General features: G+C 40.4%; 1 protein-coding gene across 1 annotated transcript in view; it reads left to right on the forward strand.

Annotated features, from left to right (window-relative positions):
* The first annotated feature begins 15,251 nt into the window (after window positions 1–15,251).
* Window positions 15,252–20,138, forward strand: part of rhd (Rh blood group, D antigen) — a 54,587-nt gene continuing 49,700 nt past the window's right edge. The window contains exons 1-2 of the mRNA XM_043717645.2: window positions 15,252–15,468; window positions 19,505–19,691. Of these exons, the coding sequence (XP_043573580.2) occupies window positions 15,327–15,468; window positions 19,505–19,691 (329 nt within the window). The 5' untranslated portion in view covers window positions 15,252–15,326. The remainder of the gene's footprint in view (window positions 15,469–19,504; window positions 19,692–20,138) is intronic.

A 20,138-nucleotide genomic window follows, 5' to 3' on the forward strand; every position in this document is an offset into this window, starting at 1 on the left:
ACAGACACTGTGCTACATATTCACTCCACATGATATGTGCTTTGGATGGGCATGATATGAATTGCCTGGTACATCATATGATAATATTATTCATTCTATCAGGCAGGTAAGAGACGAAAGGTCTTGGGAAATGCCACCTCATGTAAAACATTGCTGTCTGGACTAGTAATCAAGTTATAACACAAAGAACAGTTGCTGGGCCAAAAGATGCAATGTTCATAATCTACAGATGTCACATAAAATTTACAAATGGGTGTAACATCAGAATTATATCTAATGAACGGATGATATAAGAACTGCATAAAGAATTAAAGATTTATTTAATAAAGCATTAATAGATAGAGATTTTGTTAATGATTTGTGGAGAGAAGGAGCTGTGAAAGAAAAGTCCATTGAGGTGTCAGAAAGAAACTTAAAGCCAATGAATTTAATATACCGTTAAGAAAACCATTTTGTATCATTTTAAATTGAGGTAGCTAGTTTGGACAGGGCAGTTCCTGTCGGTTTGCATAGTATAATGTATTATACAATGCAAATATAATTATTTATTGTGATTATCTGTTAACTGAAGAAAGCAGTGAGAATGTTTTCTGTGGAAAATGTGGTTGCTTGATAAAGCTTCACTTTCTAAAAAGTTCTGATTCCATACTGAAGTCAGGTGCTTAAATTGCATTGTATTCTAAAGGTAGAGAGCTAGCTCTATCTGTTTGTTGCTTTCTGGGTGTTCTTGCTTTTCCATGATGTAATTTTTTCTGCCTGATTAGTATAAAATTAATGGGTAGCTGTAATGCTATGGTACTCCCTCGTGAAGCATTTGTCAAAATAATCTTATTTGCATTATCACCTTGGCTCAGTAACACCCATAACTGAGTGTCAAGGGCTATGAATTTACTATAGCCATTCCTGATGAAGGGCTTTTGCCCGAAACGTCGATTTTCCTGTTCCTCAAATGCTGCCTGACCTGCTGTGCTTTTCCAGCACCATTCTAATCTAGACTCTGATCTCCAGCATCTGCAGTCCTCACTTCCGCCTCACTGTGGATTTACCCCCACGTGAGGTTTACACAAATATGTGTAATGTTTGGAACCAGGGCCAGATGAATCTCATTGGTTAAGAGATCCTTAACTGGAGTTGTTAACATAGGCCAATCAGGGAGCCCTGGCTGACAGATACAAACAGGAGAAAATATATATATAACTAGGAGATTGGAAACTTCTCAGTTCAGAAAAAAAGGAGATTCAGAAGGTGCCCTCAGTCTAGGGACTGTCTTCGAGTTGGCTAGTCAGAGCCTATGTACTGTGCACACATAAATAAAGGGTAACTTGGTGACAGGATACTGACCTCTGTGCAGTTATTTCAACATAAGTTGACACTCCGATGGAATCCTATGATTTTATAAATCAAGTGTATGGTTGCACTATATCTGAAGGGAGAAGGTTTCTTTCTCACTCTTTAGTTTACTTTGCATGTATTAGCATAAGTGTCTTTTTTTTATAAGATTAATTATCTTAGGGAAACCCCACCACTCTTCAAAGAAAGGCTTCACCTGGTGTCCTGTCCAACTTTCTCCCTTCAATAAACATCAATAAAGCAAAATGGGTCATTTGTTTCATTGCTTTTTCTGTTTCATTGTCATTTGTTTCATGTGAAGTAATTTGAGATATATCTGAAAGAAATGATAATCTCCTTTGCATGTGCAAGTTGTTTACTTTTTCCATTGATATATTTGGTAATGTAAGTGGGGTATCATACACATTCATTTTGCCATTATCTTTGGATCTGATTCCTGTGGTAAAGTGTCATGGATTCCATATATGTCAACACCAAGGTAATATCTACTATAAAAACAATAAACAAACATGTTTATTTTGTGAGTAATAAGTCATCTTATGTTGAAAACTTGGACTGTAGAAATAAGATGCATTTTAAAATATTGAGTTGCAAACAAGTTAGTTAAAATATTGAAGAGGTCCAGGAGGTGATGTTTAATTACAATAAACCAAAATGATTTGTTTATCTTAATATATTAAAATTAATATAGCTGTATGTCCAGTTACTACAAACCAGCTATCACATTTCAGATGTTACAATTTGCTGCAGATGTAAAACAATCTTCAAAAAGCCTGTAACTGCCAAGCATTTTCTAATCTCAGATTATCTCACCAAACAAGAAAATGACTTTTGACTGACTGATACATCTATATTTACTTCACAGCAATTAGACTTTACAGACTTTAAAGGGTATAATTTTGCAGCAGCAAAGTAATATTTTGTGCACTACCTGGTATAGCACCCCTTATAAAACTGTGCATCACCTGACTTTCTTTCAGCACCTTCACAGCCGTTCCACATTGTATTGCATCCAAAATGTAACTTTTTTACTACAACTCCTGTGTGACACTTTGAATGTACAACCATACATCTTAAAAAAATCCTGTGTCACACTTGCATTTGATTGACTGGAGACACATGTTCATAAAGCAATTGCAAATTATAATTGAGCTGATAGAAAGCACCCCAATTAAAATTCTAACCAAACAATAGTTGTTAACTAACAGCTACCAATAGCCAAGGGAAGTTGGTCAATATATATTTATCAAAATGTTTTTGGTCCTTTTCACTGCTCATGTAAGGCAATAGAGATAGAAAAAAAAGAACTTCTCTTCACATTGGGAAATCTGAATATTGCAAACAAAGTTACAACAACAACATGTATTTATTTAGTGTCTTCAATGAAGTTAAATGTCCAAAGGGTCTTCAGAAAAGCAGCATTGAAAAAATGTTGGTAAAGTATGACATAGAGAGGTATTAAGGCATGCGTTCAAAAGTTTGGCCATAGACACAGGTTTTAGGGAGTGGCTTAAAGGAGGAAAGCAGGAAATTATATTAAAGAAAGTTAGTGAGGGAAGTCCAGAGTCTAGAACCTTGGCAGGAGACGGAACACCATGTAAAATTATGGACACTTACTTGTTGAATTACTTTCTAGGTAAAGTACTCGAAGAGTGGTAGAGTTTACAAACAGTATATAGTGTACATTGTAAATGGTCAGCCATAAAAGCAATTCTGGAAGTGGTAGACAAGAGAAATGTTTGCCAAAACTTTTCATTTTGCACTCATCAGGTCAAGCACAAGAATGCCAAACCTCAAATGATCACAATAATTTGTACAACAAGAAAAGGGATATTAATTTGATGTCAGATCAACTCCGATGGTCTGAGGCATCACCCTGGAGAAAACAATAGGAAATTATAGATTCCCAAAGCTTCAAGATAACTTAGAAAAGGTGAAAGTATTGAACATACTCCTTTAGTTTGCAGAGAACAGGTCTCTGTTTATAAATGTAGCAAGTATAAACAAGCTGCTTTATAAACTTGACTGATTCTTAAATTGGTTTAGTGTAACTGTTAGCACACACAGGACTTTACATTATGTGCTGCTCAATCTCAACATCACGTATAAATGGTAGAGGTTTTGATGATGAATCAAACAGTATGTTGCTTTTTTACGTGTAATAATCAGAGTACAAACCATACTCAAACAGCCTGAGCTTTCAATGCTCAAATGCAAGAGTTGTGTAACTACATATTGCAACATTTCAATGTGGATTCATATGATTAATTATGGTTATGTAAGACTTATCTTTGTTATATTGACTATTTAAAGTGAAATGACTTTATTTGAAATTTCATTCGCCTGTTAATTCATATGTAATTTGCAATGGTTCTGATTCATGTTAAAGTAACAGTCACAAAAAATTGAATCTTGTCAGTGATTTTTTTCATTTGCAGGTCATTTAGAATATTTGGTTATTTTGGTTTATACAGTTTCCCGAAAGGGATCATAACAATAGCATAATAGATGTTGGACAAACAAAACTTTCAGCTTAAACTTTTGCCTTTATGTTTCATTTACAGTTGTCTAACTGTTCTGAATTAATTATGTTTAGATTAATTAGTTACATTTTAAAGTGTATTTGAAAAAGATTGTTCTATTTTCAAATTCAGATAGAAGTTGTGGATGCAAGTAATGAATTTAGATATTTTAATATTGTGACTAAATTGGTTTTCAGAGAAGGTCAGGTTTACAGTTGAGTTTCCCAAGTATCTGCATTGGGTCGCTACACTTCCTGGAATACAATAAAGGAAGCTGCTGCAATAAACATTGTAACATCTGCAAGTTTTGAAATTAAATTTGCAAGTATCATGAACCATAAAGAGGAAGGCATCATTTTCAAAACGAGATATACAAACTTATAGAATGGTTTGACTCATAGCAGATGATATTTAATGCAGAGAGGTTGGAAATTATTCATTTTCATAGAATCCTTACAGTGTGGAAGCAGACCACTCAGCCCAACAGGTCCACACTGACCCTCTGAACAGCATCCCATCCAGACTCACCACCCTCTACCCTGTCCTATAACCCTGCATTTCCTTTTGCTGATCCACCTAGCCTGCACTTCCCTGGACACTATGGCTAACTTAGCATGGCCAATCCATCTAACCTGCATATCTTTGAACTGTGGGAGGAAATGAGAACTCCTGGAGGAAACCCAACCTGACACAGGAAGAACGTACAAATTCCACAATTTAGGGAGTGGCTTAAAGGACGAAAGTAGGAAACTATGTCAAAGAAAGTTAGTGAGGGAAGTCCAGAGTCTAGAGCCTTGGTAGGAGAGGGGACGCCATGTAAAATTATGGACACTTACTTGCTGCCACCCGAGGGTGGAATCGAACCCATTTTGGTAGGACGAATGCAGAGAAATAATATAAAATGAAAGGTAGAATTCTGAAGGGAGAGCAGGAACAGATAGACTTGGCTGTACCCATGTAAAAACCGTTGCAGGTGACAGGTTGACAGAGCAGTTAATAAAACATGGACAACCTGGTCCTTATCAATAGACATATAGATTATAAAAGGTAAAGCAGTTATGTAACACATGTTCCCTTCTCAGGAGCACTTTTCTACATAGCCGTCCTATTGTAAAGGTTTCACAGGACTATCGTCCTGAAATTTCAAAATGAAACTAAAGTTTTTCTCTCTCAGCTATAGGTGTTTCCCCATTGCTTAAAAATAAATCCAAGTTCCTGAATACTCTCAGAAACCTTGAGACTACATCATTTCCCTTGTTGAGTCGCAAAACAATCTAAATAAACAAAAGTCAATTTAGACTGCACAAAACCCACTCTGTCTAAAAGCCAGGCTTCAAAAGCTGTTTTTAAAAAAAATCACCATGGCTACAGAATTATTTCCAGGCTAATTATTAACTTCAGACACACAGAAAACCCACTAAATACTCACGCAAAACCCAGAAATCCAAACTCACGGCAAATACCATTATATATGTAAATTACATAATTTACATCACACAATGGCATTGTAATTCAAAGAACTGATCGATATCAATACAAATTAACTCAAATTATTTGGTACTTTTATGTTTTTAGCATTAAGTTGTTCTTCATAGATTGATTTACATTGTCTAAAGTCTAAACCAGTTAGACATTTCAATTTTTATGATGGAAACATATTTTATTGTCAGAAACTGACAGTATCAGGCTAGAGGAAAGTAATAAGGCGGTAGATTGTTCAAGAAAAGAACCACAATAGATACAATGGCTGTCATATTTAAGGGGAGGTGGGAAGAGTGTGGGGAGGCAGAAGAGCCTGGCACAGGCCAGGACATGGACCGTTTTGATGACAAAGGTGTCTCCAGCAAACAGCAGGGAGAAGGTTGGCCATCAGGGCTAAGAGAGAGATTGGCACTTGTTATATGAGAAAGACAGGTTACTATATTTCAATGTTTCCTTTAAATACCAAGTTGTGGGAAGAGTGGGGTGAAGCATTCCCTTTCATTTTGACCCTCAAGGATAGCTAGAGTAGACATACATCAAATGAAGCCAGCAATCCAAGCTTCCCTTCCACTATGAACCTCCAACCCCATGCGGCTCCAATGTACGATTGGAGTCTATTTAGTGGATACGCAAATTCTATGGTATCTGTGACCAAACTAAGTGGGCATGTATGAGGCAAATTGATAGCCTGTTCCATATATTTAAGTCTTTGAACCCTCTCCTGTTTGATAATGTTCTAGCTGATACTCAAAATGGGCTCCTTCTGAGGTATAAATTTTCATGAGTTCTATGGAATAATTGACGTATAACAACATAAGGCCGTGTATGATGGCGTGTGAAAGAATACCTGACAGTTAAAGGGAAATGAGCAAAAGAAGGAAACATCAATTGCAGTGCACCATATCAGTCATTCCAAGAACATTGGTTGAGACAGAAGAGCCGAGAGTTGGGTCTGTTTTAGATTTCTGGAAGAAGGAAGGTTTAAGCTTCTTGATTTGTTTTGATCAAGTGAAGTTCACTGTCTGCTGTTTTAAACAAAATTGGGTAAGTTTGTATTGTGGCAATAAATCAGCAAAATGAAGTTTTAAAAATCATGCTCATGACAGGTTACATGATGGGAAATTAAAATAGTTAAGAATACAAGTTGTTTTCAAATTCAATTTGATCATTATTTGCTTCTAAATGAATCAACGTATACTATTATTGCTACATGTACACTCTTTGGTGAATGGAATAAATTTCCTTTGATATTTATCTGTCTTCATTGTTTGCTTTACTTTAAATCTATTCTATCAGCTGGCCTCATAATCTTAATTACTATTCAGTGAAATACCTGCACACTTAATTGTTGTCCCACAGTCACCTCATGTAGGCTGGTTTACGCTTCAGAACTGTTGGAAGCAGACATTTTGGATAGAACTCCTGTTTCCTGTGACATCATGAATGAAACGTTCTACCCACAATGCATTTTCCAATTCATGATGTTACTTTGGATGGAACTTTATGAAAATCTCAAGAGGAGACATTTGGTGTTAACAGATCTGCTGCCAGGTTGCACAAAATAGGGCACAAGAGGTAACTATGAGACATGGGCTTGAATATTCAGTTGGAGTGGTTCCCATTTGGAAGAGATCAGAGTAGAACTCTTAATTGTCTTAATGCCGAGTCATTTCCAGTGATAAAGAGTGGACTTCAGGTGGAATCTCCACCCATGAGAGAGAGAGAGCACTGTCTATTGCCAGAAGGGAGAAGCAGTAATGATGTAACAAGACATGTCCAAAAAGCTGCATGTCCCACTTAAAAGGGAATCGGGAGACTCCCCTCTCACCAAATATTACGGACTTCAAGCGTAAGTGTGGTACCACAAAGAAGGGAGAAGATCTCGCATGTAGGTTTTCTTTTAAAATTTAGGGAGTAAGCATGCTTCCCGTGCTGAATGATACATGACCATTTGTGTCCAGGTAGTCACCAAAGCTGGCAACAAGTGAAGCAGGGAGATTTATTGTGCCTCTGGGTTTCTTTTATCACCACTGTGCAGTGAACAGGGTCCCTATATCACTGGCAGTGGCAAGGAACAATCAACAAACCCCTTTGCCCAAATCCCCTTGATTCCCCAATAATATTCATTCCAAATTTCTAATGAAAACTCCAAATGATTTTAATTTGGTTTTCAATTTTCTCTGACAATATTCTTTACTTCAATGATAGGCTCCAGTTTCATTAAGGCTAGAGCCTCCAAGTACACCTTACGTGAACTCCTTTCCATCTCTATTGAATGTACACCATACCGCAGCAAGATTTCTTCTGCCCACAATTAATTCCACAAAGTATCACATCCCACTGCTTGACTGAAATTTTTCTAGGATGAAAATTTTAAAAGTGAGGTTGGGAAGCTTAATTTGGATGTGATGCAAAAAATTCAGTTTTCGGACCAGGGGTTACAGTTTGGATCTTAAAGTCTTGGAGCTAGTCAGTTTTCTGATCTTGATAGTTTGTACTGTCTTTCGCATTCAATATCATGCCACAAATACTCATTAATACAGCTGCCCACTGACATTATGTTCACAGTGCAATCTAATTGGGCAACACGGGGAAACACTATTGTTCACAAACTTGACTATATATATATGTGAGGTATGTAATTGGTGGATAGGCATCTTTCTTGAAGCTCCAATGAATTAAAGCATCTTCAGTAACTTGACTCCTTCATATCTAAGTTATGCTAACAATATAATAGGTAAAACCTGGCCAGGTTAACTAGTTCATGAGAAGTCTCAGTCGTATGTGGCTTTGCTTGTTGTTGTGTACAGTGTAAAAATGAAGAAAACCCAGGTCATCAAGTTGGCCCAGGTGAGGCAGCCACATTGGCTGAGACCAGCAAACCTGACTGGGGTAGGCAAGCTTAAATCAAGAAGAGCTTCAACTCAAAACAAAGGTTCTCAACTCAAAAGGTTTGGATAAAAGTTGGTTAGAGAGAAAAGAATGGAATTTAATGTGTGTGGTTGTCAGGGACACTTGAAACATCCTGAGGAATGGAGGTAGAAAACTGGAATGCAGAGGGAAGAATCACAGTGATAGGGACAAGAGGGACAAAGAAGGGTGGGAGCTGCACATTCTTTTGTGGGATGTACAATAGTGTAATTAGGTGCACCAGGGAGAGAGAAAGAACAGCGTGGGGCGGCACGCTGGCTCAGTGGTTAGCACTGCTGCCTCACAGCACCAGGAACCTGGGCTCGATTCCAGCCTCGGGTGACTGTCTGTGTGGAGTTTGTACATTCCCCCCGTGTCTACATGGGTTTCCTCCCACAATCCAAAGATGTACAGGTTAGGTGAATTGGCCATGCTAAATTGCCCAGAGTGCTCAGGGATGTGTAGGTTAGGTGCATTAGTCATGGGTAAATGTTGGGGAATAAGTCTGGTGGGTAACTTTTCGGAGAGTCGGGGTGGACTTGTTGGGCTGAAGGGCCAGTTTCCATACTGTAGGGAATCTAATCTAAAAAAACAGGTGAATTGAATAAAAAGCATAGTAGGGCTGAGACTTGGCACTACTATCTGAAATGACAGTAGACTTCAGGGAAGAGCAGGAACTCTGCTTGGCAAATGCAACTAATGGGGTGCCACAGGATCTGGTCCTCAGGCCCCAACTATATACAATCTATATAAATGTAGAGATAGAAGAGAGATATAAATTTGCAGATGACACAAAAATAGTTGGGAAAGTAAGTTGCAATAACGAAACAAGAAATTTACACTTGGATAAGGATAGTTTAGATGAATAGGCCAAAACTTGGCTGATGGAGTTTAATGTGGACAAGTATGAGGTTATCTATTTTGGTCAGTGGAATAGAATGGTAAATTAATATATAAATGGAGAGAAACTTCAGAATGTATTGGTACAGAGTGATGTGGGTGTCCTCATACATGAAGAGCAGAAAACTATTATACTGGTAAAGCAGGTAGCAATGATGGCAAATGGAATTTTGGCATTTATTGCTGAAGGAATAGAGTGTAAAAATAGGGAAATGGTGCTGCAACTGTCCCAGGCATTAGTGAGAGTGCTGAAAATGTGTTGCTGGAAAAGCACAGCAGGTCAGGCAGCATCCAAGGAGCAGGAGAATCGATGTTTCGGGCATGAGCCTTTCTTCAGCATCCTTGAAGAAGCTCTCTTCACTCCAGCATCTGCAGTCCTCACTTTCTCCATTAGTGAGACTGCACCTGGAGTATTGAGTACAGTTTAGGCCCCCTACTTGAGGAGGGATAAGACCATAAGACATAAGAGCGGAAGTAAGGCCACTCAGCCCATCGAGTCCACTCCGCCATTCAATCATGGCTGATGGGCATTTCAACTCCACTTACCTGCATTCTCCCCGTAGCCCATAATTCCTTGTGACATCAAGAATTTATCAATCTCTGCCTTGAAGACATTTAGCGTCCCAGCCTCCACTGCACTCTGCGGCAATGAATTCCACAGGCCCATCACTCTCTGGCTGAAAAAATGTCTCCGCATTTCTGTTCTGAATTTACCCCCTCTAAGTCTAAGGCTGTGTCCATGAGTCCTAGTCTCCTCACCTAACGGAAACAATTTCCGAGTGTCCACCCTCTCCAAGCCATGTATTATCTTGTAAGTTTCTATTAGATCTCCCCTTAATCTTCTAAACTCCAATGAATACAATCCCAGGATCCTTAGCCGTTCCTCATATGTTAGACCTACCATTCCAGGGATCATCGGTGTGAATCTCTGCTGGACACGCTCCAGTGCCAGTATGTCCTTTCTGAGGTGTGAGGACCAAAACTGGACACAGTATTCCAAATGGGGCCTAACCAGAGCTTTATAAAGTCTCAGTAGCACAACGGTGCTTTTATATTCCAACCCTCTTGAGATAATTGACAACATTGCATTCGCTTTCTTAATCACAGACTCAACCTGCATGTTTACCTTTAGAGAATCCTCAACTAGCACTCCCAGATCCCTCTGTACTTTGGCTTTACGAATTTTCTCACCATTTAGAAAGTAGTCCATGCTTGTATTCTTTTTTCCAAAGTGCAAGACCTCGCATTTGCTCACATTGAATTCCATCAGCCATTTGCTGGACCACTCTTCCAAACTGTCTAGATCCTTCTGCAGCCTCCCCACTTCCTCAGTACTACCTGCCTGTCCACCTAACTTTGTATCATCGGCAAACTTCACTAGAATGCCCCAGTCTCTTCATCCAGATCATTAATATATAATGTGAACAGCTACGGCCCCAACACTGAACCCTGCGGGACACCGCTTGTCACCGGCTGCCATTCTTAAAAAGAACCTTTTATCCCAACTCTCTGCCTTCTGTCCGACAGCCAATCTTCAATCCATACCAGTAGCTCTCAACTCGAACACCATGGACCCTCACCTTGCTCAGCAGCCTCCCGTGTGGCACCTTATCAAAGGCCTTTTGGAAGTCTAGGTAGATAACATCCACTGGGTTTCCCTGGTCTAACCTACTTGTTACCTCTTCAAAGAAATCCAACAGGTTTGTCAGGCACAACCTCCCCTTACTAAATCCATGTTGACTTGTTCTAATCCGACCCTGCTCTTCCAAGAATTTAGAAACCTCATCCTTAATGATGGATTCTAGAATTTTACCAACAACCGAAGTTAGGCTAATTGGCCTATAATTTTCCATCTTTTGTCTTGATCCTTACTTGAACAAGGGGGGTTACAACAGCGATCTTCCAATCATCCGGGACTTTCCCTGACTCCAGTGACTTTTGAAAGATCTCAACCAACGCCTTCGCTATTTCCTCAGCCACCTCCCTCAGAACTCTAGGATGTAGCCCATTGGGGCCAGGAGATTTATCAATTTTAAGACCTTTTAGCTTTTCTAGCACTTTCTCTTTTGTAATGGCAACCATACTCAACTCAGCCCCCTGATTCCCTTTAATTGTTGGGATATTACTCATATCTTCCACTGTGAAAACTGATGCAAAGTACTTATTAAGTTCTCCTGCTATTTCCTTATCTCCCATCACTAGGCTTCCAGCATCAGTTTGAAGTGGCCCAATGTCTACTCTGAAGTGGCCTGTCGTTTGTTTCTTATGTATTGAAAGAAACTTTTACTATCATTTCTAATATTACTGGCTAGCCTACCTTCATATTTGATCCTCTCCTTCCTTATTTCTCTCTTTGTTATCCTTTGTTTGTTTTTGTAGCCTTCCCAATCTTCTGATTTCCCAGTGCTCTTGGCCACTTTATAGGATCTCTCTTTTTCTTTGATAGATTTTCTGACTTCCTTTGTCAGCCATGGCTGTCTAATCCCTCCCCGGATAATCTTTCTCTTCTTGGGGATGAACCTCTGTACAGTGTCCTCAATTTTACCCACAAAGTCCTGCCATTTTTGCTCTACTGTCTTCCCACTTTTGTGAGAGGCTGTTTTCATTAGAGAGAAGAAGGTTGAGAGGTGACTTAATAGAGACATATAAGCTAATCAGAGGGTTAGATAGGGTGGACAGGGAGAGCCTTTTTCCAAGAATGGTGACGGTGAGCATGAGGGGGCATAGCTTTAAATTGAGGGGTGATAGATATAGGACAGATGTCAAAGGTAGTTTCTTTACTCAGAGAGTAGTAAGGATATGGAATGCTTTGCCTGCAATGGTAGTAGATTCACCAACTTTAAGTACATTTAAGTCGTCATTGGACAGGCATATGGACGTACATGGAATAGTGTAGGTTAGATGGGCTTCAGATTGGTATAACAGGTTGGCGCAACATCGAGGGCGGGAGGGCCTGTACTGCACTGTAATGTTCTATGTTCTATGTTCTATAATACCCAAGATTCTATTTCACTGAAGTATAACTCCCATCTCCATATAATCTAGTCCACTTGAGATACAAACCGGCATTCCATTAGCCTTTCCAATTGGTTTTTATATCTGTATGCCAGCTTTAATTTAGTTTTGAATTTGGATGCCCAAATCTTTTTGATCCTTTTTGTTTCTTAACTTCTCTCCATTTAGAAAGTTCTCTTAGAAAGTTAACTTTCCTCACCCCAAAGTAGATGGCCTCATGCCTGCCCACATGAAGCTCCATTTTCCATTGCCTCTCTAACTCATTACATCTGTCTATGGATTGAATTGGGGTTTTTTTGGCTAATTCTGAGTTGTGTTTTGGAGAATTTTTCAATGAGAGGCCTAATGAGTTCTCTCATTGTATCTTAGCAAATTTCTGCATTAATTACCAAGCGACCCCCAGGAGTGTCCCTTGTGTCCGCTTACCACACACTGTTCCTGGAACATGTCTCCACTCACCAATGTACACTGAAAGACCGGCATCCCTTGTGCCCATGCTACCTTTGAAAGACTGCTGTACACCTGGACAAATGTTGGCAATCTGCTACTGTCCCTCCCTAGAAATATGATGGCACAACAGCCATAAAACACTTTGCTCATGACACACATCCGGGCATGGCTGACACTCCTTGGCACATACAACTTCATTCTTTCACTCCAGTTGCCATTTAACCACAACATCACAAACTTTACTTGTCCGTAGATCCATCCCAACTGAGCATCTGCTAAGTTAGTGCTACCGTTTCCCTAATACCTACTATAAACCCAAAGCTGGCCATTGTTCACTTGGGGAATGTCACATTTTGGACAATTCCAAAAACAAAGGCTTTGATGCACAGAAAGCAAAAGGAACACAAATAGAGGTTCCGGTTCGCCCTGAAAATGCAAACCAGATTATGGCATCATGAACATAATAGTTTGCAGTCCACAATTATCTACTGCACCCAGCTCTCATTTATTGGAAGGGGATGACAATGAGGTTCGGTTTGGCTTTCAGCTGCTGACACAGCGGAGTTCTCGCACGGAAAAGAACATCCTCCTCCCCAGTGGCAGCCCCCCTCCTCCTCCCCAGTGCCCCTCCTCCTCCTCCTCCTCCCCAGTCCCTCGTCCTCCTCCTCCTCCCCAGTGCCCCCCTCTCCTCCTCCTCCCCAGTGCCTCCTCCTCCCCACTGTCCCTCTCCTCCTCCTCCCCAGTCCCTCTCCTCCTCCTCCCCAGTGCCCCCTCATCCTCCCCAGTGCCCCCCTCCTCCTCCCGACTGTCCCTCTCCTCCTCCTCTCGTTCCCCCTCCTCCTCCCCCCACTGTCCCCTCCTCCTCCTCCCCAGTCTCCCCCTACTCCCCAGTGCCCCCTCCTCCTCCTCCCCATTGTCCCCCTCGTCCCCAGTGCCCCCTCCTCCTCTCATTCCTCCCTCCTCCTCCTCTTCCCCACTGTACCCCCTCCTCCTCCCCAGTCCCCCCTCCTCCTCCCCAGTGCCCCCTCCTCCTCCTCCCCACTGTCCCCCTCCTCCTCCCCACTGTCCCCCTCTTCCCATTGTCCCCCTCCTCCTCCCCACAGTCCCCCTCCTCCTCCCCAGTGCCCCCTCCTCCTCCTCCTGCCCATTGCCCCCTCCATCTCCTCCCCAATGCCCCCTCCTATTCCTCCCCACTGTCCCCCTCCTAGTCCTCCCCAGTGCCCCCTCCTCCTCTTCCCCATTGTCCCCCTCCTATTCCTCCCCAGTGCCCCCCTCCTCTCCACGGTCCCCCTCCTACTCCTCCCCAGTGCCCCCTCCTCCTCCCCACTGTCCCCCTCCTACTCCTCCCCAGTGCCCCCTCCTCCTCCCCACTGTCCCCCTCCTACTCCTCCCCAGTGACCCCTTCCTCCTCCCTACTGTCCCCTTCCCCCTCCTACCCAGTGCTCTCCTCCTCCTCCTAGAAGACTGCTCCTATTTCCCCAGTGCCTCAGCATCCAACTGTTGCCTGCTCTAATTGTGCAGCAATACAGAGCAGACCAAGATCACCTGGCATATTCTGTTAGGAGCAACATTCCCGCAAATATGTTTTCATCAGCATGAACCTCCACGGTGTGTGCATAGCAGTGACTTCCAACATTGGAGGTTAATGCTGTGAAAGGTGCCGGAATGCTGATCTCCATGCATGAACCCTCAAAGTAGCTGCAGGGAATGTTGGTCCAGACTGTATTGGAGGGCCCATCCCTTGACCGGCCCAAGTAACAGAATGGTAAATTCAGCAGCCCTATCGTTGGCTCCACACACCATGGTCAAAGCATTAAATCTGTGCTCTGCATCAGTTAATGGAAAGTGTAGCCACTGCCATGTTGCCATGAGCCATGGTCTCAGCAGGTAGCCCTTGTAAAGCACCCAGTTCTCCAAAAGCATCAGCTACTTGAGAGTGCTCCAGAGAGAGATGTCCGTTACTAGGGTAATGAGCACAAACCTTGAGGAAGTGGAAATAGTGAGCAAAGATGATGTGTCCTTTAATCGAATGGAATTTCTTCCTAATGATGAATTTGGCAATGTTGTGATACGAGCCTCTCAGTACCACATATGTGCACTCAACGGTCTGAAATACAGTTGTATTGATTTTGAAATATAACTCTGTTTCCTTCACCACAGACACTTCCAGAGAAGCTGCTGTTGAGTTCCTCAAGCAGTTTCTGTGTTTGTTTCAGATTTCCAGCTTCCACAGTATTTTGCTCTTATTTGTTCTCCCTAAACTGGACCCTAAGCACCTTAATTTGTTCCTGGTGGATGATCAGGAAGGTGCATAATGTCCATTATCCATGTAGCAATTATCAAAGTCAATAAAATGTAACAACAAATGGATTTGCAGATTAAGATCCTAAATACAAACTTGTATCAAGAGATATTAAAGGAGATGACAAATATTAAGTATGATTTGATTAAAAACATAAATGGGGCAACAAACATATTTTACATGATAGTTAATTTGTTCAATGTGTTCATAACTTTGCATCTGATTAAGTCGCAGCCCCTTGAAGATATAGGTGTGGCTAATAAACTTATCTAAAAGCAGCTTTCGCTCATGACTACGTAATAATAAACGGGCAAAATACGAGGACGTTACACATATTCATTTTATTGACATTTAATCGAAAGGAAAAAGTGGCTAAAATATTTAGAAAATCCACAATGTCTCCAAAATTAGGTCCAAACATTGGGATTAGCTTTGCTTTGCTGGCTCTGAGTTTACAATGTATAATCATAGTATTATTTGTATTATATTTGGATTACCCTGAATCTTGCTCAAAGAAATACACTGCGACATATGCAGGTAAGTGTACTTTAAACTATTTTCTTTGCAGTTAAACTCTTAAGTGTGTGTATTTTGTAATGATTAGTGCTATGAATTCCTATCCAATAGAAAATGGATTATGATTAACAAAACTTAGCTCATGCTGGAACCATCCTGACTGTCAGAAATAGGAAATCTACAACCACACTATTCGGGTTAGATTTGGAATTTAATTTAAGAAGGAAGTGTTCGAACATTCTCCAGCACCATCATTGACCACTAGCAGGCTTTCGATACAGTTAATTAAGCCCCCTTTATGTGAAGGTCAGTAACAAAAATGTCCTCTACATCCGAAGCTGTATTGGATTATTATTGCAAATTATGCAGTCAAGAACAAGTATAAATTTTGAGGTAAAGATTGGGTTGCATGCATCAAAAATACTTGAATTAACAAAGGAATCAGTTCATATTGCTCAGAACAAAAATAGGTAGCTGTAAATATAAAATGTTGTTCCCTGTTTGTACACATGGCCACTTCTTTCATATTAATTAGTTAACGAAGAAAAAAATATAGCTTTGGAATAAAGGCAACAAGATGAGAACACAGAGATCAAGACTAACGTTTCCTGAACTTTAAAGTTGTTGTTAAAGAGATGACAGTGGCAGACCTTGACATCAAGGCTGTATTCGACCGCATATGGCTTCAAGGAACCCTAACAAAACTGGAATCAATGGATATCAGGGCGCAAATTCTTCACTGCTTGGAGTCACACGTGGCACATTGGAAGATGGTTGTGTTTGTTGGAGATCAGACATCTCAGCTCCAGGACATCTCTGCAGGAGTTTCTCAGTGTAGTGTCTGAAGCCCAACCATCTCCAGCTGCTTCATCAGTGGTCTTCAGCCACCATAAGGCCAGAAGTGGGGATGTTCATCAATGATTGCACAGTGTTCAACACCATTCACAGCTCCTCAGATACTGAAGATGTCCGTGTTCAAATGCAACAAGATCTGGACAATATCCAGATTGATTTGGGTTGAGAAGTGACAAGTACCATTCACAACACTATTGGCTATTTCCAATCAGAGAAATCTAACCACCACCGCTTGACATTCAAAGGTGTTACCATCACTGAATCTCCCACTATCGACATCCTTGGGGTAACCATTGACCAGAAACTCAACAGGCTTTGTCACATAAACACAATAGCTACAAGTGCAGATCAGGGGCTAGGAAAGAGTTCCCCTCATGCCTGGATGGTTGCAGCTCCAACAAAACTCAAGAAGCTTGACACCATTCAGGAAAAAGCAGCCCACTTGATTGGCACTACATCCCCAAGCATCCACTCCCTCCACCACAAACGCTCAATGGCAGCAGTGTGTACCATTTACAAGATGCACTGCAGAAATTCACCAAATATCCTTAGACAGCACATTCCAAACCCATGACCTCTTCCATCTAGAATGACAAGGGGACAGATATATGAGAACACCACCACCATCAAGTTCCCCTCCAAGCCACTCACCATGCTGATTTGGAAATATATCAGCAATCCTGGAATTCCCTCCCTAAGGGCACTGTGGGCCAATCTACAGCACATGGACTGCAGCAGTTCAAAAAGGTTGCTCACCACCACCTTCTTAAGGGCAACTAGGGATGGGTAATAAATGTTGGCCTGCCAGTGAATATAAAAGAAAATACCACTCATTGGAGTATTTAATGTGCTGATGTCTGATGCTTATGTTTATGTAACATTAGCCCAATGCAACTTTTGACTTTTCTTACTTCCACATTTTCTTCATTTTTGTGTTAAAGTTCTCTTCTCCTTTCTGTACATCTCTTTGCTCTTCATATCTTCTTTGACTGACATTTGTTAAGTAGGAATGTATATGGCTCACTCTCAAACTTCTTGCTATGTGCAATGGGGAATAACCCAACATCAATCTTTCCCTAATGCACAGCTAACATCATGAATTTTTTATGCTTATGCTCTGAATTATAAGTGAAAACTTTGTTTATTGTTGTTAGTTGGAAGAACTCACTGGAGCAAAACTTCTTGCACCACCACTATGTTCTTTAGGTGTCAAGCTTCAAAAAGTAGTTATATATCCTATTCCAGCATTATTTCTTAATTCATAACATTAATACAGAAAGGCAATTGCACTTAGAAATATGTTATGAACTAAAATGTTACATCTGTAGAGTGCCTTGGGCTGTTTCCTTACGTTAATTATTTAATTACCTTTCATATAGTCAAAGAAAACAACAGTGTGTATATAATTAAATAGATTGAATAGCAGTCTCCAGTGATTGGAATTATTTATAAACTAGAAAACAAATTTTAATTACTATAGATTAAAGCACAGGACCAATGCCATATTGTTTAAATTACTGGGCAATACAAGTCATTTAAGTTAAAGTATATATTTTATGGTATGTTCTATAAGGCAACATATGAATAACAAGCCAGATCATTATGGAATATGGATTTTCTCCCAGTTATATTTAAAAAGCAATTGGAACTAAATCATAGGAATTCAAGCAGGTTTTAATATGCTCATGCATTTCAAAAATAAATTAAATAATCTCCAAACCCAAATGTAATGTCAGCAGGTTGGTGAGCTTGTTTGGCTAGTTTATGGTGTGCTGTGCACCTCATGATTTTAAAACTATATCGCATACTGTTTTAAACATTATCCTGTCAATATCATGTTACTAGTAGCTGAAAGCAGCAAAAGTGAGGCACAGAAATGAAAATGTCTGAAATCTAGGATATCAATGGAGATGTTTGAGCGTTATGTTCTGGCTTCTGACAGAACATGTTTGGGCGAGACTATAAAGATCAGTAGCTCACAGCAGTGACTTCCAAGATATGATAAAACCAACCCACTAGGTCTAGTATCAAAATAATTGGGCGTTAAAATCTGGAAGTTCTGATAAGAGAAATCCACAACTGCTTCCTTTTTAAACTCATTTTTGTATTTTAATTAGTTAGATTTTAATATTTAAACAGGAAGTATCAGAAATGGAAATTAGAATAGCATGAGAAGAATTAGAAATCATGAAGTAGTTTTTAGCCATATCGATTTACATAATTATGTATTATTATTATTGCAAAAGTTTCACAGTTACGTATCACCAAGTCAAGTTTGGAAGCATTTCTGAGGAGTTCATGGGCAGGCAAACATGACAGCCAATTTGAACAAGCAAAATCCAACAATATGGGTGAATGAGCATGAGCTTTGGTGGTATTGCTTGAGGGGCAGAATGTTAGTCAGGGCTTTGGGAGAACTATTTTCTCCACTTCAAACACTGACCTTGAGATCTTCAGTGTCCACCTGACCCATAGATTTGTGGACGATTAAGAACACAAGTTAATTGCCATTGCAACAATAAACATTGGTACATAGAGCATGTTCACAATGGAATCCAGATTCAGCATTAACTGCTGTAGACTTTAGGCAGATTCCTCTTTCCTGGAGGTGTTGAGCTTGGAGGCGGGAGTGACAAACACAAATCTCACCACCATTTTGCCTCTAATGGAATTACGTTTGCCATGGGAAGGTACACGGTCAACCTTCTCAGCTCACTGTCAATGGTCACCCTTAATTGACCAATTGAGGGTCTCTGCTTGATGTTGGAATTCACTCAGCTGTGGCCAGTCTTGCCTGCCTTCTGGTGTGCATAACCCAGAGTGAAACTGTGAGAATAGCTTGTTAGCTAGTGAGGGAATTTCCTCAATCAGTGCCTGTTTCTGGGTATCCTACCGACGTCAACCATGATTTCCATTGTGCAAGAGCTACAAGCATTTGACAAACTGACAGCTCTTCCTGGGCAGGTGAAGGGTGGCCAGGGTGCCATTAATGGTATTAGATTTGGTGAGTCTTCCCTGGCTCTCCAACTGGATGACAAAACTCTCAGTCCATCAAGGTTCTATTCGAGCGAATCTTCAGAATTTTATAACATAGATATGAAAGATAATTTTGGTTCACACAGACACACACACACAAAACTATGATGATCTCAAAAAAACTCAAAGTACTGCATTTCCCTCTTTCCCCTTTTTACAACAACAGTATTTCAAGATGTCAATACAATGGTCTTTCTTGGCTTTGGCTTCATGACTACGTTCCTGAAGAGATACGCACGGAGTGGCATTGCCTTTACTATGCTTCTTGCAGCCTTTGCACTTCAGTGGGCCACAATCCTAGAAAGTTTGTTCTTTGACTCTAAGAACTCGAAGATACGAATAAACATGACCAGGTAAAAGTTTCTTTGTACCTCATTATTAGAACAGACTTTAAACTAATATTTTGTTCAGAGTGTGAAAATTCTCAGTAAATCTATATTTTATATTTTTGTTTAGTTACACCTGTAGCCTAAAGTAAATTGCATTGGAATAGTAAATAATTCTATCTGTAATGGGATTATTTAAGAATGCAGCCATTTTGAGAAGCTCTAAGACAGCATGCTTGAGCTTCTCTTGATCAGGTCTTTGTTTTCCAAGGAGATCACCTGTATTTAAGCTCAACAGGTCCAACTACATTGATATCTATTGCTGGGCAGGTAATGTTGACTTGTAAAAACCGAAAGCACTGGAGAAACTCAGCAGTGAGTTTTGAGAAGGTTTGTAGCTCAGGTTTAGGTTTTGAATGTAGATTTGCTTGCCGAGCTGGAAGGTTCATTTCCAGACGTTTTGACAGTCTATTA

Source organism: Chiloscyllium plagiosum, unplaced genomic scaffold, assembly GCF_037043375.1.
Source record: "Chiloscyllium plagiosum isolate Xiang-an unplaced genomic scaffold, Cpla_swu_hap1 HiC_scaffold_30, whole genome shotgun sequence".
Classification (NCBI taxonomy): Eukaryota; Metazoa; Chordata; class Chondrichthyes; order Orectolobiformes; family Hemiscylliidae; genus Chiloscyllium; species Chiloscyllium plagiosum.